Source organism: Mizuhopecten yessoensis, unplaced genomic scaffold, assembly GCF_002113885.1.
Source record: "Mizuhopecten yessoensis strain PY_sf001 unplaced genomic scaffold, ASM211388v2 scaffold8637, whole genome shotgun sequence".
Lineage (NCBI taxonomy): Eukaryota > Metazoa > Mollusca > Bivalvia > Pectinida > Pectinidae > Mizuhopecten > Mizuhopecten yessoensis.
This window is the reverse complement of record NW_018407647.1, coordinates 64,705-86,548: the sequence shown is the minus strand read 5'-3', so window position 1 is coordinate 86,548 and position 21,844 is coordinate 64,705. Positions and strand designations below refer to the sequence as shown.

Sequence of the window (21,844 nt, the reverse complement as noted above, 5' to 3'; positions counted from 1 at the left end):
TGTCTGTATTGTACAACTAGTGTTTTTACATTATTTTAGGGATTTTCCATACGGATTCTCCATACGAATAAAGCAAAAGAAACGCAATATTTGTCGTCGAGTACTTTGTGCAAGTGCAAGAACCTCAATTTCACATATATACCTCTCTTTGTAGAGTGTGACCTTCATACCTTATATATTCCTCCCGTTGTAAAGTGCGAACTTCATACCTTATATATACCTCTCGTTGTAAAGTGTGGCATAAGCTCACTTGGCCCTTCGGACCAGGTGAGCTTAAAATGTGGAAACAAGGGATGTCACAATTAGAAACTGCTATTGTGATATTGCAACTGACAATGCCGTTTGTTATTTTTCACTTTGAGTTTTAACTGTAAAACTAAGTATCACAAGTAACAAAGTAATGAAGCTTCCTTCTACATTTTATTTGTGAATGTCTATCAGGAAATATAATAAATTTACATACACATTAAAACATAAATAAATATCACATTTTGTTCATGATCATCCTAACAAGTTTGAAACAGCATATACTAGAACATACCATTTTTACCAACATGCCGATCACTTACTTGCGGTCAACTTTCCCCTCCTTTGGTAATTTACTCATGATGACACATATTTAGCGATTCCATGATACTCATCTATTCTCTCATATTTACTAAATCATTCATCACAACATCCATTTTTTCAATATTCAAATTGAAATGAACCATTTCACCACTATTAAAACACTCCTATAGAGATAGGATCCAGCCAGATCTCATTAATCTTCCTTGGTAATAACAGTAAACTGACTTTTTCCTTATATAATGTTATTTTACAAAGGAACTGATGATTTTTTCTGAATTACTTTTAATCAATGAAGACTATGGTGAGAGCCATAAGATGGTGAATTAATGGAGAACTGTCCACTGGATGGTGCAAAGTTACCTCCCCTAAAGGGGGTAGAGCTACTGAACTCATGGGAATGACCGCTACTGTGCGAGTGACCACTACCATGGGAGTGACCAATGTTATCGTGAGAATGACCTTGACTTGTAGTGTCAAACGATGAAACAGACAGCGGCGAGGAAGGTAACTTCCCTGAAGTATGAAAAGCATCCACAGCAGGTGATGGACCCCGGGGCTGCCCCATAGATGAGGAGGAGAAACTTGATGGGAATCCTTGGCTACTTAGCATGTTGTAGCTGGACCGAGTCCAATCATCCTTAAATATCTGGACAGTCAGATGATTCACAAGGTTTGAGAGTCGGTTGTATACATGTGCCAGCACCATCTGTTCATCAGCATCGCGACGGACACGTACTTGAACTGATCCAGCCTATGTGGGAAAGACACAGAAAATCAATGTAGAGTTCCTCAATAGTACACTAAAAACCTGTCTAGAGAGATACATATACAAACATCCGTGAAGTTTCATCAAGATATGATCAGTGGAACAGAAACTATTAACCAAACAAGAGATCCTAGAAGGATCTTGGCACCCACCATCAAAGGATCTTTATCAGATCAACAAAAGAAAATCTTTTACCTTCTCTGCTCTTCACTTGTAAATGAAATAAAATAAATGAAATGAAATACCCAGTCCCATGTTAGATATTTTAAACAGGAGTCTTGTACAATACCTTACAAAACTTACTAGACAGCCGAAGGACAGGGTCCAAAAGTGTTCATGTCGGAACTCTAGTACACCATCCAAAGTGGAAGCTTCCCGAAGAAGTTTGTCCAACTGTCCAAGAATGTGAGCTGGAGATGTCTGTATTAATAAATCCATCAAAAACAAAGTTTTACACCCATTTTTTAAAATCACCAACAAAAGAAGTCAATTTACATTGAAGTCCATCCAAATAGTGCATGAAAATTGTCCAAATTTTGGAACAAAAATATGTTATAGTTTATGCATAAACAAGATTCTGTATTTTGAAAGCCAATGTTACTTGCAGTAGTATTTAGGAAGCACAAACCTTACAGTTAGTAACATTTAATAGCCTTACCTGTAGTAACATTTTTATTTGCCTTACCTGTAGTTAAATTTTTATTTGCCTTTACCTGCAGTTACATTTTTATTTGCCTAACCTGTAATAACATTTTATTAGCCTTACCTGTAGTTACATTTTTATTTGCCTTACCTGTAGTTACATTTTTATTAGCCTTACCTGTAGTTACATTTTTATTTGCCATACCTGTAGTTACATTTTTATTAGCCTTACCGGTAGTAACATTTTATTAGCCTAACCTGTAGTTACATTTTTATTTGCCTTACCTGTAGTTACATTTTTATTAGCCTTACCTGTAGTAACATTTTATTAGCCTAACCTGTAGTTACATTTTTAATTGCCTTACCTGTAGTTACATTTTTATTAGCCTTACCTGTAGTAACATTTTATTAGCCTTACCTGTAGTTACATTTTTATTTGCCTTACCTGTAGTTACATTTTTATTAGCCTTACCTGTAGTTACATTTTTATTAGCCTTACCTGTAGTAACATTTTATTTGCCTTACCTGTAGTAACATTTTATTAGCCTAACCCGTAGTTACATTTTTATTTGCCTTACCTGTAATAACATATATATCTGCCTTCCCTGTAGTAACGTTTTGTAAGCCTTACCTGTAATAACATTCTATGAGACTGAGCCTTACCTGTTGTAATTCTAATGACCCTTGTCTGTACCAATACTTTATAAAACTTAACTATAGTGATATATAGTTTATATATCATCTGTACCACTACATGTACTACAGGTAAAGCTAAAAAAATACTTCTACAGGTAAAACCTGTAGTGGTATTTTGTTTACTTTACCTGTAATGATATTTTGTTTGCTTTACTTGTAGTAGTATTTTGTTAGCTTTACTTGTAGTAGTATTTTGTTAGCTTTACCTGTTGTTTTATTTTGTTAGCTTAAAATTTAAGCTAACAAAATAAAACAACAGGTAAAGCTAACAAAATAAACTACAAGTAAAGCACACAAAATACCATTACAGGTAAAGCTAACAAAATACTATTACAAGTAAAGCTAACAAAATATCATTACAGTTAAAGCTGCTTTAACTGTAATGATATTTTGTTAACTTTACCCGAAGTAGTATTTTGTTAGCTTTATCCGAAGTAGTATTTTGTTAGCTTTACCTGATGTAGTATTTTGTTAGCTTTACCTGATGTAGTATTTTGTTAGCTTTACCTGATGTAGTATTTTGTTAGCTTTACGCGTAGTAGTATTTTGTTAGCTTTACCTGTAGTAATATTTTGTTAGCTTTACCCGTTGTATTATTTTGTTAGCTTTATCTGTAATGATATTTTGTTTGCTTTACTTGAAGGAGTATTTCGTTAGGTTTACCTGTTGTATTATTTAGTTAGCTTTACCTGTAATGATATTTTGTTAACTTTACCCGAAATAGTATTTTGTTAGCTTTACCGGAAGTAGTATTTGGTTAGCTTTACCTGTAGTATTATTTTGTTTACTTTCACATGTAGTAGTATTTTGTTAACTTTACCTGAAGCAGTATTTTGTTAACTTTATTTACCTGTAGTGGTATTTTGTTAGCTTTACCTGTAGTAGTATTTTGCCAGTGTAAGCACTCATTGGGAACATGGTGCCACAGATCATGACAGCTATTGATATGGCAGCCCACGTATCTGCTGAGTAGTACATCCTGTGTAAAGATTGAAAGCAAAATGATAAACTTTTCAACATTGCAACAGAACAACAAAGAGTGGATTTTCATTATGAAATATAAAAACTTCAATCTGAATGCTTTACAAACATACTAGAAATTATTCAAAGTTTTGTTTATGCTTTTTATCTTATATATCGTAGATTATGACCACATCAATCCTATGCATCATATCAGTGTAATACACACAAATGAAAGTTGACAGTCATCCTGTGTAGCATTTTAAAGATAATGATAACAACTACAAGAGGCCCATGGGCCTTAACAGTCACCTGAGTCCTACAGTATTTATCTTTGTTGTTGAAATATGTACCAACTTGAGTAAAAAATAGTTAAGTATAACGTTAACTTAGTTTGTCAGGACCATGAGTCGATCATTCCTAGACCGAGTTTCATCGGCCTATTACAACTTGTTTTAAAGTTTGAAATAGTTATTTTTAAAATAGCAGCCGTGGCAGCCAAATTGGATTTCTGATCGACCCGAAAAATACAAACACTTTGTCAGGACCATGAGTCGATCATTCCTACAAAATTTCAGTTCAATCGGCAAAGCAGGAATTGACTTTAAGTTTGAAATAGTTTTTTTCAAAATAGCCGCCATGGTGGCCATATTGGATTTCTGATCGACCAAAAATAACAACACTTTGTCAGGACCATGAGTCGATCATTCCTACCAAGTTTCAGTTCAATCGGCCACGCAGAAGTTGACTTCAAGTTTGAAATAGTTTTTCAAAATGGCAGCAGTGGCAGACATATTCGATTTCTGATCGACCCGATAAATAACAACACTTTGTCAGGACCATGAGTCGATCATTCCTACAAAGTTTCAGTTCAATCAGCCTAGCAGAACTTGATTTTAAGTTTGAAATAGTTTTTTTCAAAATGGCGGCCATGGCGGCCATATTGGATTTCTGATCGACCCAAAAAATAACAACACTTTGTCAGGAACATAAGTTGATCATTCCTAACAAGTTTCAGTTAAATCGGCCAAGTTGAGCTTGACTTTAAGTTTGAAATAGTTTTTCAAAATGGCCGGCCCTGGCGGCCGTATTGGATTTCTGATCGACCTAAAAAAATAGAACACTGACAGGTCAGTAAGGGCCCCGTCTTGTGGCAATATATCCCCCATAATCATCAAGAAGCAATCTGCCGATATAGCTGAGCTTGACGTTTGACATTTGGACTTCAAAAAGAATCGCAAGGAAGCAAAATATACATTTTTCATGTACTATGATGTGAGTCTTGTTTCCTTCCACCTCCATATTTGCTGGGCTAACAGAAATGTAAATACCGGTGCAATACTCATTTGTTAGCTTTGATTTGTTTTATTTCACCTTATATACCTCCTCCATCAAGAGCCAGGGTCAAAGTCAGAGATCCACTTTGTCTTTGACCTTTGGACCAGAATGACCTTGACCATTAACCCAGTGACCCTGATCTTTGGTCAGTTGACTTATTCTTTAATTCCGAGCAACTTTGCTTCTTAATATCATAACAAAATGTTAATCAGTAAAAAATACAAAACTTGACCTTGACCCTTTGAACCCTTTAACCTGGACCTAAGGTCAGTTGACTCTGTGTTAAGTTCTGAACAACATTGCTTCATAATAACATAACAAAATATTCATCAGGGTAAAGGTACAAAATTTAACCTTCACCTTTGACCCAGTGACCTTGACCTTTGGTCAATTGACTCCTTGTTTAATTCTGATCAACTTTACTTCATCATGTCATAACAAAATGTTCATCAGTGAAAAGATGCAAAATTTGACCTTGACCTTTGAATATAATGGCCTTTACCTTTGACCTCGACTTTTTACCTCAGTGTGTCTCTTTGTTTAATTCCGAACAACTTTGCTTCATCATGTCATAGCGATACGGGGCCCTAATAACAACACTTTGTCAGGACCATGAGTTGATCATTCCTACCAAGTTTCAGTTGAATAGGCCCAGTTGAACTTGACTTTAAGTTTGTAATATTTTTTCAAAATGGCTGCCATGTCGGCCATATTGGATTTCTGATCGATTAAAAAATTAACAACACTTTGTCAGGACTATGAATTAATCATTCCTACCAAGTTTCAGATAAATCGGCCCAGTAGAAGTTGACTTAAGGTTTGAAATAGTTTTTCAAAATGGCGGCCGTGGTGGCCAAATTGGATTTCTGATTGACCCAAAAAATAACATCACTTAGTCAGGGAGTTGTCAGTAACATTCCCATGAAGTATCAATGAAATCCCTTTGACAGTATTTCAGCTTAAGTTGAAAATGTTAACTGACGACGGACCATGGACGACGCACAACGACGGACGAAGACGGATAGCAATAGGTCACTTGAGCTAAAGCTCATGTGACCTAAAAATAGTATAAAGTTATACAGTTGTTCAGAGGGAGGGTGCCTAGCCAGAAGGTGTGTAGGTTATACTTACTTGGTGTCTATGAGGATGTAAGTTATACAAATCGCTAGGCCACCTGTAAACCCAATGAGGGCAAGGGGATTGATTCTTGGTAACAACAGCTTACTGAGACCTGGGACAACATGACACAAACTGAAACAGACACCATCAAATATAAAGTTAAAATCTGAATGCATTTTTTTTTATGTCAAATGTGACCCTATCTTGACTTTCCCAATAATAAGTAACATCATTTGAGTTCAATACAGACTATAGTATAAAGATATGTATAAAGTTCATGTAAATGTACAAGTACAATCAAAAGAAATGATTCTATCTTTTATTTTTCAGAGTTTATTTGACATCATTGCTGAAATTCTGTTTGATGTTTAAAATAAAGAATATTAATGACAATACCTCAAAATGAAAAAAAATCCTAAGTACTGTATGTACAAACTAAATGTTTGTAAGTATGTACAAACTAAAAGACATTGTATTTTATGAGTTAATGTTTACTTCATTGTAGAAGATTAACATCTTATTTATGATGTTATTTTTTGTATTTTTGTTTGTTATGCTCACCTTTCACTCATATCAGTCATGTGTTCCTGTAACCAGCTGGAGCTGGAAGCATCAATCACATGGTTCATCGCACGGTTGTTTACACTGTAGGCTACAAACATGTGCAAAGTGAATGCAAACACTGTTCCCACCAATAGTCGTCCCCTGTTGAAAGAAATTCAAGCGATTTGAACCTACAGCAATAAGGCGATATCTGGCTAAACAGTTCTACAAAGGGTTAGTAACAAGGGAGATAACCAGTAATACAATCAACTCCCAAACCTTATTCGCATTCCGTATTAATGGAAAGTGTGGTAACAGCCTAGTAACTTACATATTCTTTACTGTAATAAGATATTGCATCAATCTAGTTTTGATTATCTTTGTTGTTTTAAATCATTCTGTTAGTAGTATATGTTTTTGTTTGTTCCTAGCTATGTAATATTTCATAACTATTAATATTGTTGAAACTGTGTCCTGAATGATTTGCATTCCTAATTATCATTAGGCCATCAACAGAGAGCAAATATATGTTAATCAATAAACAGGAAACAGAAATGAATGGGAAAGTAATGTAAAGGTTTATATGGTTATTTTCTAAATCTGATATCTACACAGTTTGTCATTCTTAAGACATCAACCTTTCAAAATAATCAAACAAAAGTTTACCACACAAAAAAAACACCTCAAATTGTAGAACATTAACTCAAACACATTAAATCTAAACAAGAGACCCTGGCACCGTAATATCACACTAGAATGTTACTTTGATTGTAAAACCTGTAACAACCTTGGCCAATCCTGGGAGCATGAGTGGCTTTGTCTCTTCATGCTCAGTGATTGCGTGAATGGGTTATAGATTGGGCGTCTCAACAATTTCAAAGTTATGATACTAGGACAAAGTCTCCAGGGATGAGGCCAGTCCCTGGAACCTTCCTGGAACCATGATTGTTTTTGTCATTTCATACTTAGCATTTTTTGTGGAGACTTATGGAATATGTCCCTTTGGCCAATCCTCTTAACATGGATGTTTTCATCTTTTCCTGCCCTATACAAGTGCATGTGGTCATATATGTTGGGGATCTTATTATCCCACCCTTCACAGGTGTGTCTCCCGTTTTAGTCGGGAAAGATCAGCTTGTCACCCCCTAGGGGGAGATAGCCTTGTGCTGATTAGCACGTGTTCAATTGTGACGTCATTAAAATGTGTCATCGGTAATTGTGACGTCATCAAAAGTGAATGACGATATGTATACCCCACATGTGTTTTGTTTACAATCATGGCAGACTACTGTCGGTGTAGCTGTGACTGAAATAATAGGATGGGAGAAAAATAATCACCCCCTACCTTGAGGGTGTAACAAAGAAATCTCCAACCCTCGGGGTGATTTGTTTGGTTGTCTAACATCACCCCTCGGGTTGGAAATTTCTCTGTCACACCCTCAGGGCATGCACAGGGGAAGATTCTATTAATCATTTGTAATTAGTACAGTTTTTTACCCAACATTCCTGTTTTAGCAGTCCACTGCTTCAGCCCAAGAGGCTGTTATATCTTCATTTGTAAAAAATATCAGTTTGCCTTAGTGATATCTCAAACCAAATTAGTTACAATCTGTGCAGTTGTTCAGGATGGATTTTAAAGTAAAAATACCCCTAATTCATATTGTAAGCTACAACCCTCTGGCCCAGGAGGGTTCAGTCTTTATTTACACAGAAATAATGACCCGGTAACATTTCAGATAAAATGTAGAAACAATATTTCTAGTCATTCAGGAAGGAGTTGGTTTTTGAAGATGAAAATTTTGCACTATGTTGGGACCACCTTGTGTCATTCCCTTCTGGCTCAATTGGTATTCAAACAAACATCATTTATACAACATATCATCACCTTGCCTCACTTATGTTTCATACCAAATATGGTAAGAATTGTGTAGTCCTTTAGGGGAAGTAGTCTTTTAAAGGCTGAATTCGCTGATTTCCTCTATATTGGGGCCTACTCCTTAGCTCCTAGGAGACAATGCACTTCCATTACACAAATTTGATTCTTTATTGTCAAGGACGCAACATAGTAAATTTGGTTAAAATTTGATCAGTTGCGTGTAAGGAGTAAGATTTTAAAAGAAAAAGTTGACAGAAGCATCCTTTGTCAAACAGTAACACAAAACACAAAAACACTTACAGGTGGATGTCAGGCTGTTGGATCAGTCTTTCTATGCTGAAATAATAACACACAGATGCATATCACTGCAAGGGAAATAACTCTCAACAATTTTTGTAAGACGGGCCATGTTTTAATTATTGTTGTTAAATCTTTGACTAACTCCACCTACGTTTTATTGGTTGGAGGGTAAGTCAGATATTTTATTAAATTTACTGTCATTTCCACCGATTTCAATTATAATAATTATGAACGCACTAGAATAAAGTTGTCAACAATAAGTTATATATATAGTGGCAGTGACATATCACCTGCTACATCACAGTAGATAAATATAAGCCACAGTATATATACAGCAGTTGCATGGCCAAATAATGCTTGATTTACAATGCTTGGTACCAAATTCGTTTGAAAAAACTTTCTTCAAGGATAGCATTAATTCAGCTACTTGTGTCATATATATCTTAGGTTATATTGCATGTGACATGTTCCTGTGTATAAAGTCACAACGTGAAGTGTTTTCATTAAAAGTTGGGGGGCGACAAAAGTAGCATGCTACTCGTTAACTCTGAACTGGCTATATTTTCAGAATACAATAAGATCAGCATTACATCACATGAGCATTCAACCGCCTTTTCCATAATTTCTAAACATTTTCTTCAGGTTGGTAAGTATGGATTATGAAAAGATTCTTGTAACACAACCAATAAGTGTTTTTATGTGACTTGGTCATAGATGTGCGAGACTCTATGAGCCCCTTCATCTCGATTAAGAACTGGCCCATTGCATCGTATCCAAATAACTTTCTTTATCTGCCGCTTGAACAGATTGCTTTATCTGTCCAATTTCATAACGGCTATTCTATCAAAGTCAAACACCTGTTTAAAAACTTATTGTTATCACTGACTTCGAAAGAAAAAGTCAATATTTAGCCTACAGGACATTACAATCATAATATTTTCCCACACAGAAATCCATGCACCTTATTTATAATAATAGATGATATAGACATGAACTAGTATAAATCACACCCACCACATTTCTTCTACAATCCCAGATATCAATAAGTCCCATTTGAATCATCATAGTTCCACACAATATGTTAAAACAGAATATAAATAGAGTAACAGAGGTTATTATTTTTCATTGCCTCCCTTTTAGGGATTGAACCTTATCCTGATATTCTTACAAGAGAAGTGAGCAAAAAGTGCTATATTTTCAGAAAATACTCATCCCAACATTTAACAGGGGTAGCAGCAATAATAATTTTGACAGCAAAACTGAGTATTTTTGTCAATATTTCTCAGGTCCAAATGTGAACCAAGGTAACAGCGGTGATAATTTTTCAGTGCCTCCATGTAATATCATGCCCCGGACCTCTAGCTTATTCGCCTGAAACTCTACAAATAAAACTCATATGAAATTTCCCCAGAAAATTCAGTAAGCAGTGGCTTTTTATTATACCAGGATAACAAAATATGATCTTCATGAACAAACAAAAACACCATACCTTTCTTTGATGACAAACAGGGCTCCAAGTTGGGCTAACATTGTAGAGGCAAACACTGCTAACACTTCAAATCTCCCATATCTGGTGATTAAAATATCATATTTATAGAGGCAAAAACTGCTTTCACTTGAAATCTCTCATATCTGGTGATTAAAATATCATATTTATAGAGGCAAACACTGCTGCTTTCACTTCAAATCTCTCATATCTGGTGATTAAAATATCATATTTATAGAGGCAAACACTGCTAACACTTCAAATCTCCCATATCTGGTGATTAAAATATCATATTTATAGAGGCAAACACTGCTAACACTTCAAATCTACCATATCTGTTGATTAAAATAACATATTTATAGAGGCAAACACTGCTAACACTTCAAATCTCTCATATCTGGTGATTAAAATATCATATTTATAGAGGCAAACACTGCTTACACTTCAAATCTCCCATATTTGGTGATTAAAATATCATATTTATAGAGGCAAAAACTGCTAACACTTCAAATCTCTCATATCTGGTGATTAAAATATCATATTTATAGAGGCAAACACTGCTTACATTTCAAATCTCCCATATCTGGTGATTAAAATATCAACAATGTAGAGGCAAACACTGCTAACACTTAAAATCTCTCATATCTGGGGATTAGAATATCCGATTTATAGAGGCAAACACTGCTAACACTTCAAATCTACCATATCTGTTGATTAAAATAACATATTTATAGAGGCAAACACTGCTAACACTTCAAATCTCTCATATCTGGGGATTAAAATATCATATTTATAGAGGCAAACACTGCTAACACTTCAAATCTACCATATCTGTTGATTAAAATAACATATTTATAGAGGCACACACTGCTAACACTTCAAATCTCTCATATCTGGGGATTAAAATATCATATTTATAGAGGCAAACACTGCTAACACTTTAAATCTCCCATATCTGGTGATTAAAATATCACATTTATAGAGGCAAACACTGCTAACACTTCCAATCTCTCATATCTGAACATTTTAACTCACAAACCAAACAAACCTTAACGTATTTTCATTTAGTGACATAATTTGTGATCTATGATAAACTGGTACTTTGAGACTGAATCAATTGTTCCCCAAACACAAGTAAAATGGTCAGTTCAGTAATGCCCAATTTATTCTTAGTTCTTACATGTATATGTTTCTAGATCATGAAATTCCACGAATGCTTGGAAATGTTCTTTAATCAACGCTACAAAATAAGCTTCAATATATGAAGCCATTATCAAAATAACTTATTTTAGTCCAGTTCACAATGGCTAACGTTGACATGTTTAATCAAAGTTACCCAAAAGAGTATGCTGGCGTTGGTTTCTGCATCTGGACCCAAATGCTCAGGAGACATATCAAAATTCTACAAAAGCATAACACACAATTCACAAATAACACTGCTATATAATAAACTCAAAAGTTCAAAAATAAGCATAATGACCTTGGGGGTCAGTATTCCTCAACGCCCATAAATACAATAACAACACGTCAATTTTAGGAGCAAGTGAATATAAACTTGAGTTAATCTAGCTTTGCTTATTAAATGACAGCGGTTAAATGACTATTATGAATTGTTTTACAACACTTTGTCAACATCATTGATGTAATGTGTGTGTACCATTTTGATATGGATAACATTGATATTTTAAATTGCCATACTCATAGCATAAAGCAAAATTAAAACCTTTCCAATTTCTTCATATATTTAGAAAATTAATTTTCTAAAACTACAGGTACATTAAACATTCCAGAATATTTTTGAAAACAAACACATCATTTGGTCTCATATATCTACATAACACTTACGTGAATATGTCATAAAGTGTTAAGTAGGTGTAGGCAGTGAGAGCTGCAACAGAAAACAATATACATGTATCTGCAAATATAGAACCCCTAAAATTTGAATTCTCAATTATTTGAAAACTGACTTCAAATTCAATTCCTCAAAAACTTAGTGGACTACATTGCACATTTTTGCATTATGGTCAAAGTTGTTTTTTCAACATTAAGTTCTAAGAGATTTTACTGCAATGGTAGACAAATTAAATTCATAAAACAATGAAAACCAACTTCAAAATCAATTGCAGTCATTTTTCCATGATTCTTGCGCAAAAATAGGAAACTGGAAGCTATATCCCAGTGCAAGTGTTGAACTATCAGAGATAATTTATCTTCTTCCTTCTATTAGCTCTTTTCATGGCTCCTTAATAGAAATATTGAATATTATTATGTGCTAAAGTAATTATCCAGGCATGTGGTTCCAAATGAGTTATCTCCCCTCACCCATACTGTCAGATCCATGACACCATATCAACAGAAGCAGAGATCCCAGCACATTCAACCCCAGCACCAGCAGAATTTTCCTTGACTGCCAAACAAATGGAGAAAATTTATAAAATAAAGGGACAAAGTCAATGTGTTGTCTTAAACAAATTGGCAAAAAGTTAAATGACCAAGTAAATAAATAAATGACAAAGTAAATAAATCAACTTAAGTTTAACTACATGTACATTAATATATATTCAGAACTAAAACAGTTTTGACCTAAGGTGCCTTTTTGTTAAACCTTTTTATACATTCTTTTTTTTACAGAAAACAGGATTGTGTTAACATATACATACTACAGATCTGTACATTCGATAACAGGACAAATGTCGCCTACAATAAGAGACTATAATACTTCTTACTGCTCTCTGCTCTATACGACTTACAGCTTTTATCCTCATCACATTTTGAAGTTCTACCATTGCTGTCCTCAGAAAGGATCGCTGTGGGGCTAGTGGATATATGGTTCCCTGTAGAGTATACATACTGTCAAAATTAATATGCTATAACATATATAATATTTCACAATGTATTGGAATTTAACTTAAGGTAATAGGATTGTGTGACCATTTCTCAGTAGAAATTCTTCAAATTTTGTAGTTATATTGCTTTGAAGTAAAGAAAATTTTCTGCCACAAAAAATATATAGGTTGTCACAATTTTAAGGATTTTAAATGGAAATTTATGTAAAAAGGAGTGAATTTTGAAAAAAAAGTAAAGACGCAAATTTTTGCAAAATAATGTCGGCAATAAAAATGATACTGACATAGATTAGTATTGCATTAATGTATATCAATTTAATAAATGCTGAAATTGTGTAAAATTAATTATCTATAAACAATTAAAAATTTACATTTTATAATAAAACCATATACATACAGTAATTGCATGTAAGAGTTATAGTTCTTGAAAAACTTCACAGTAGTGAAATAGGTAGCCGGTTTCCTGAAGTACAGAACAATGGACACATGTGACTCATTGATAAAAAAACAACTGAATTAATGCCTGGATTACTTTGTAATACTTCAATACTGATAGAACACACTAATCTGTCAATAATAAACATACAATATTCATCAGCATAATATTAAACATTAGAATATGCGGAAATTGTGATACAGTCTCCCTACATTGGATTTTCAACTAGGGATGTACTTCCTATTTCCGTTTATTAATACACTCCTATGACCTTAAATATATTGGGAACTCCATATGATGAAATTTCGAAGTCAACATCTTGATATTGTGTCATAAAATGCAAAACACCAAGATATTGATACGATGATGTCTTCAAATTTAATGTGAATCAGATTTATGTTATGTCATCTATATTTCATAGCATTTCAAAGAATTGCTATTATACATTTTCCACATAATGAAGAGTACTCGGGAACAATACTAGCCCTTCACATGGAGAATCCATTTAGACTGCAGTGTTAATGTCCCTACCTTGTCACTCACTCTTAAGTACCTTGTGGGAGAATTGAAACAGCATTAATACATCCAAGAGGGTATTAATACATTTATATCTAGACTTACCAGTGATCCTTGTAATGAAATATCATGGTACAAAAGGCCATTATATATAAAGACCATTCAATATTAAAATATTGAACAGCAACAAGAACATACTTCATTTATTCTATTTATTGTATACACTTTAGAAAAGTAAAACATCTCAAGAATGTGTAGAAATGAGAAACATCCGGTACATACTTCACTACAATTATTATATAAGACAAGGTGCTCCAACATGGCTTTACCTTTATAACTTATATTGATATTAACTATGCATAAGAATCATCTTCCTAGGCCCATATTCTAAAAATACATGGTTTACACAATCAACAAATCTATGCTTCAAATATGAATAAAGGATCATAATTCTTATAAAGAGGGGCATGCATGCACACAAGACAAAATTTAAGCAAAAAACACTCCCTCTCCTAGGAAACATATATACAGTTGTGGGATTGCACAACATTACACGATGTGTGGTGTACGTGCACGCTACGTGGCTCAGTGGACGATTATTTCAGATTTCTTGCACACATTTGTGCGAACGATGGACGAACGTTGTGCGATGACAATCGTGGTTGATGTAAATTGAATGAGAAATGGCTTAACAATATATACGGTTTCGTGCCTAAACATATAAACTTGATTTCCTCGGTAAATTGTACATTTCTATATTCTAGTTACATATATATGCTGATCTTTCTATCTATACTTTCTTAACTTAGAAATGGTGTTTCTGTGGGTTTTTTAAATGACCAAAATCGACACATGTAAAATTATAGCACATATGGACATGGTCCCATATACAGGTAAACATAGCCGCATTATACATGTACCCGGACTGTAGTTATCCCCCACCCAGGGCACTTATGTAACTCGTCAAGGTGTGAAAATCCAGGTGAACGGGAGATCAAAACGAATGCAAATAACAAACACTTAACGTCCAGTTGTTTTTTAATAACAGTCATACGGTATCATACAACGGCTCTCTATGTCAGGCACAGGGTGCACGTGCCAGCTAAAACTCTGGTCACTCATCAAAATGTTATTTACCTGTTCGGTTATATTTACCTGGGAGCCAAACTGTTCTTCACAGTCTAACAGCCACTGTAATACTGTGTTACACGCATTGTAAAATTGAACATAAGTCTTAATTAATATGATGAGAAATTTATATATATGGTGTTCCTTATTCCATACGAGCCTTACAAATTTTTTCATTCCAAAATATTGATCAATCTATTGTACTAAATCACACAAGACGGGGCGAACAATTGTTAAAATTGCACAGTTGTGCACACCATGTGTGGACGATGTCCATACGGTGTGCGCACATTGTTTTTGGAGAGTTGTGTGGCCACACAACTGTACATGTATATGTTGTATATACTCAGCAAAAGAAAGATTGACATGTTATCTTGCAGAACACCAAAATATCATTGATTATGAAATGACGTTTTAGTGGCTAACGAGTTTTGGAAGGAGTATCTGTATTGATTAGCACTGTTTTAAATTAAATCCTTCATGCATGAAACTGAATAGTTGTAAGCAGAGTATACACATTCTCACAACCCTTTCCAGGTGAAAACTCACTAGAATTTATGTTAAGTTATCCGTTTAGACAATGCCACAGCTGTTTAAAGCAGAGAGAGAATGAGCTATTGGTATATGCTCCAGGTAGGGGTGACACAACGTGAATTTGCGAGATGTTTTGGGTGTAGCCTAAAAACAGTAAACCAGGGACCTTTTCATTTATGCGGAAGAACTGGTTTGTCCGTTTTAAATGTAACAATTTCAGGTATAAATCCTGGCGGACATGCAAATGTTTATGCAGGCCCTGCAAGGCTTTGTCAAGCAGCATCAGATAACTAGGTCCAACCTTATTTAATAAACAAACAACTGTGGTCCGACTGTAGTAACGACGCTGGAAGATACTTGAGGTGTTCCAAATGCTGAACCGGAAGTGACCTTCTGACGAGTGATCTCTAGCTGTGCAAGTTGGTATCTGTTAGCCATCCTACCACAAAGACCTACCCTGCCTCCCAGGAGTGTCTGGAGTCTTCCTGTGGCCTGGGAAATATATACTGGATACAGACAAGCAGGTAACTCAATCATAGCATACACTTGCTCAAATACAACATTGGTGTCGGAAGAGAGATTATGACGCTAAATTGTTCCAGAAGGAGTTCACTGTCGGGGATGTAGTGATGAAACCGAATTCGGCAACCCAGGTAGGCAGAAGCAGAAAACTGACGCCACCGTGGTGGGGTCCTTATCTGGTGACGGATGTGATAACTCCTGTCCTCAATAGAATCCATGACAGAATAATGCTCTGTGCAGATAGAAGCTTACCAGTCTGGATGCTTTGGATGAGAAACGAGTTCTTCGGATGAGAAACCAGTTCCCAAAAATCAATAAAGGACCACATCTTTGAGCAGTGAGCACAAGACCCATATTTAACATGTGACCTTTCTCCTTCCCAACCTACATAAGCTAATACATTTAATATGATACTGTACACCCCTGATAGCTATTGATAGTTATAGGGCTATATGTAGTATGCTACTAAGTTGCATGTCCTGCAATTAACCATCTGTTGTATATGTAACAGTAAGATACTTACATTGGTGTACAATTGTATATGTAACAGTAAGATACTTACACTGGTGTAGAATTGTATACGTAAAAGTTAGATACTTACACTGGTGTAGAATTGTATACGTAACAGTAAGATACTTACACTGGTGTAGAATTGTATATGTAACAGTAAGATACTTACACTGGTGTAGAATTGTATACGTAACAGTTAGATACTTATACTGGTGTAGAATTGTTTACGCAATAGTAAGATACTTAAACTCACTAGAATTTATGTTAGTAACAGTAAGATACTTACACTGGTGTAGAATTGTATACGTAACAGTAAGATACTTACACTGGTGTGGAATTGTATACGTAACAGTTAGATACTTATACTGGTGTAGAATTGTATACGTAACAGTAAGATAATTACACTGGTGTAGAATTTTATACGTAACAGTAAGATACTTACACTGGTGTAGAATTGTATACGTAACAGTTAGATACTTACACTGGTGTAGAATTGTTTATGTAACAGTAAGATACTTACACTGGTGTAGAATTGTATATGTAACAGGTATACGTAACAGTTAGATACTTATACTGGTGTAGAATTGTATACGTAACAGTTAGATACTTACACTGGTGAAGAATTGTATATGTAACAGTAATATACTTACACTGGTGTAGTATTGTATACGTAAAAGGAGGATACTTACACTGGTATAGAATTGTATACGTAACAGAAAGGTACTTACACTGGTGTAGAATTGTATACGTAACAGTTAGATACTTACACTGGTGAAGAATTGTATACGTAACAGTAAGATAATTACTCTGGTGTAGAATTGTATATGTAACAGTAGAATACTTACACTGATGTAGAATTGGATGCGTAACAGTAAGATACTTACACTGGAGTAGAATTGTATATGTAACAGTAATATACTTACACTGGTGTAGAATTGTATACGTATCAGTTAGATGGTTACACTGGTGTAGAATTGTATATGAAACAGTAGAATACTTACACTGATGTAGAATTGTATATGTAACAGTAAGGTACTTACACTGATGTAGAATTGTAAATTTAAGAGTAAGATACTTACACTGGTGTAGAGTTGTATACGTAACAGTAAGATACTTGCACTGGTGTAGAATTGTATACGTAACAGTAATATACTTATACTGGTGTAGAATTGTATACGTAACAGAAAGATAATTACACTGGTGTAGAATTTTGTACGTAACAGTAAGATACTTACACTGGTTTAGAATTGTATACATAACAGTAAGATACTTACACTGGTGTACAATTGTATACGTAACAGTAAAATACTTATACTGGTGTAGAATTGTACACGTAACAGTAAGATAATTACACTGGTGTAGAATTTTGTACGTAACAGTAAGATACTTACACTGGTTTAGAATTGTATACATAACAGTAAGATACTTACACTGGTGTGGAATTGTATACGTAACAGTTAGATACTCATACTGGTGTAGAATTGTATACGTAAAAGGAGGATACTTACACTGGTGTAGAATTGTGTACGTAACAGTAAGATACTTACACTGATGTAGAATTGTATATGTAACAGTAAGGTACTTACACTGATGTAGAATTGTATACGGAACAGTAAGATACTTACACTGGTGTGGAATTGTATACGTAACAGTTAGATACTCATACTGGTGTAGAATTGTATACGTAACAGTTAGAGACTTATACTGGTGTAGAATTGTAAATTTAACAGTAAGATACATACACTGGTGTAGAATTGTATATGTGTCAGAGTAAGATACTTACACTGGTGTAGAGTTGTATACGTAACAGTAAGATACTTCCACTGGTGTAGAATTGTATACGTAACAGTTATATACTTACACTGGTGTAGAATTGTATACGTAACAGTTAGGTACTTACACTGGTGTAGAATTGTATACGTAAAAGGAGGATACTTACACTGGTATAGAATTGTATACGTAACAGTAAGGTACTTACACTGGTGTAGAATTGTATGTGTAACAGTAAGATACTTACACTGGTGTAGAATTGTATACGTAACAGTAAGATACTTACACTGGTGTAGAATTGTATACGTAACAGTAAGGTACTTACACTGGTGTAGAATTGTATATTTAACAGTAGGATACTTACACTGGTGTAGAATTGTATATGTAACAGTAAGATACTTACACTGGTGTATAATTGTATACGTAACAGTAAGATAAAGATACTTATACTGGTGTAGAATTGTATATTTGACAGTAGGATACTTACACTGGCGTAGAATTGTATATGTAACAGTAATATACTTACACTGGAGTAGAATTGTATATGTAACAGTAGGATTCTTACACTGGTGTAGAATTGCATATGAAACAGTAAGGTACTTACACTTGTGTAGAATTGTATACATAACAGTAAGATACTTACACTGGTGTAGAATTGTATATGAAACAGTAAGGTACTTACACTGGTGTAGAATTTGGTTCCTCCATTATCACCAGCATCTACAAGGTAACAAATTACATTATATGAGCTGCAAACTTTAGATGGGTGTAGATGTATAATTAGTGATACATGCATTTCATATGAATTGATGCTGAATTTAATAAATTAACTGAAGTTTCATTCTTCTGGTTATAATATTTTCCAGAAAAAAATGTAAATTAAATATATATGTCAATACTGAACTGATAACAAAGTAAATTATGGACAGTAATACAGGTTTATAATACTTATTTTGACAACAAGTTAACAGAATTATTAATTTTCGTTAAAAAAACAAAACATTAAATATTAGCATAAAAATAGGTTTGAAAAATTATTTTGTTGTCAAACATTTTGAATTCAAGTTGGAAACAACTTTAAGGAACATCAGGGAAATGACACAACAATTGTTTGAAAATTATAAATAATCAACATGAATTATTTTTTTGCTCTCAATTTTGTTAAAACAGCTTTCAAGATCTGATGTCTCATTGAAATCATTATTCATACATACTTTTCAGGACAAGATTAAAGTACTTCCTTACAATTTTCCATATCAAGGTTTTAAGAAATATAGGACAGGACGTTCCTTTTTTAATGCAGGAATACTCCAGAAATAATCTACCTTTATGTGCATATATTTGGAAAAAATAATTAGCAGAGGCCCCTGTATTTTGTGTATTTTGTGTCAACCTCAGTTTCCATATATACAAGATGACCTAGATAATTCAGTTATTTTAATTAGGCTGTTCTATTGTTGTGTCTGGGAATATTTGTCATATACATCTGCACAACAATTGTTGTTTTTAACCATTTCTGATGTCTTTACACTTTTGTTTATTTGACTAGAAGGTACATGACATAAGATGGTACATGACACAAAAGGTACATGACATGAAGGTACATTTGTATATGTACATGACACGAAAGGTACATGACACGAAGTTACATGACACGAAGTTACAGACAGACAGACAGACCTTGATCCAAGCATGCTACTGACTAAATATCAACATCCTGAGCCTTTTGGTTATTCAGAACGAGTTGTTTAATTTTATTATTTTTTTTGAACATATTTGCTCCTTGTGAATTTGAATATGATTCAAGGTCATACATTTGAACAAACTTGGTAGCCCTTGATCGTAGTATGCTACTGACCAAATATCATCACCCTGAGCATTTTTGGTTATTCAAAAGAAGTTGTTTGAAGTTTTTAACATATTTGACCCCTGTGACCTTGAATATGGGTGAAGGTCGTTCATTTAAACAAACAAACTGTGTAGCCCTTCATCTCAGCATGCTACTGGCCAAATATCATCACCATGGGCATCTTGGTTATTCAGAAGAAGTTGTTTAATGTTTTTCACATATTTGACCCCTGTGACCTTGAATATGGGTGAAGGTCGTTCATTTAAACAAACAAACTGTGTAGCCCTTCATCTCAGCATGCTACTGGCCAAATATCATCACCATGGGCATCTTGGTTATTCAGAAGAAGTTGTTTAATGTTTTTCACATATTTGACCCCTGTGACCTTGAATATAGGTGAATGTCATTCATTTGAATAAACTTCATAGCACTTTACCCAAGCATGCTACTGACTAAATATCATCACCCTGGATATTTTGGTTATTGAGAAGAAGTTGTTTTAATTTTTTAACATATTTCATTTGACCCCTGTCACCTTGAATATGGGTGAAGGTCATTCATTTACACAAACTTTGTAGCACTTCATCTCAGCATGCTACTGGCCAAATATCATCACCCTGGGCATTTGTTATTGAGAAGAAGTTGTTTAAAGTTTTAGACATATTTGACCCCTGTGACCTTGAATATGGGTGAAGGTCATTCATTTGAACAAACTTTGTAGCCCTTCACCCAAGCATGCAACTGGCCAAATATCATCTCCCTTGGCAGTTTGGTTATCAAAAAGAAGTTGTTTAAAGTTTTTAACATATTTGACCCCTGTGACCTTGAATATGGGTGAAGGTCATTCATTTGAACAAACTTTGTAGCCGTTTACCCCAGTATGCTACTGGCCAAATATCATCACCCTGTGCATTTTGGTTATTCAGAAGAAGTTGTTAATTGTTTTTCACATATTTGACCCCTGTCACCTTGCATATAAATGAAGGTCATTTATTTGAACAAACTTGATAGCCCTTTACTCCAGCATGCTACTGACCAAATATCATCACCCTGGATATTTTGGTTATTGAGAAGAAGTTGTTTAAAGTTTTTAACATATTTGACCCCTGTCACCTTGAATATGGGTGAAGGTCATTCATTTGCACAAACTTTGTAGCCCTTCATCTCAGCATGCTACTGGACAAATATCATCACCCTGGGCATTTTGGTTCTTGAGAAGAAGTTGTTTAAAGTTTTAAACATATTTGACCCCTGTGACCTTGAATATGGGTGAAGGTCATTCATTAGAACAATCTTTGTAGCCCTTCATCTCAGCATACTACTGGCCAAATATCATCACCATGGGCATTTTGGTTATTGAGAAGAAGTTGTTTAAAGTTTTAAACATATTTGACCCCTGTGACCTTGAATATGGGTGAAGGTCATTCATTTGAACAA

The 21,844-nt window shown here is 34.4% G+C and overlaps 1 protein-coding gene across 2 annotated transcripts in view; it reads right to left on the bottom strand.

Annotated features, from left to right (window-relative positions):
- Nucleotides 1-419: 419 nt before the first annotated feature.
- LOC110456298 (zinc transporter 6-A-like) overlaps nucleotides 420-21,844 on the bottom strand; it is a 27,008-nt gene continuing 5,583 nt past the window's right edge. Inside the window, exons 2-13 of one of the 2 annotated variants that reach the window (XM_021506946.1) lie at nucleotides 19,241-19,278; nucleotides 13,047-13,130; nucleotides 12,619-12,703; nucleotides 12,142-12,184; nucleotides 11,633-11,698; nucleotides 10,300-10,380; nucleotides 8,811-8,846; nucleotides 6,653-6,796; nucleotides 6,104-6,223; nucleotides 3,551-3,653; nucleotides 1,640-1,756; nucleotides 420-1,321 (exon numbers count right to left, since the gene is read on the bottom strand). In XM_021506946.1, coding sequence (XP_021362621.1) covers nucleotides 857-1,321; nucleotides 1,640-1,756; nucleotides 3,551-3,653; nucleotides 6,104-6,223; nucleotides 6,653-6,796; nucleotides 8,811-8,846; nucleotides 10,300-10,380; nucleotides 11,633-11,698; nucleotides 12,142-12,184; nucleotides 12,619-12,703; nucleotides 13,047-13,130; nucleotides 19,241-19,278 — 1,382 coding nt within the window. In that variant the 3' untranslated portion in view covers nucleotides 420-856. The remainder of the gene's footprint in view (nucleotides 1,322-1,639; nucleotides 1,757-3,550; nucleotides 3,654-6,103; nucleotides 6,224-6,652; nucleotides 6,797-8,810; nucleotides 8,847-10,299; nucleotides 10,381-11,632; nucleotides 11,699-12,141; nucleotides 12,185-12,618; nucleotides 12,704-13,046; nucleotides 13,131-19,240; nucleotides 19,279-21,844) is intronic. The other variant, XM_021506947.1, reaches the window with a different exon arrangement.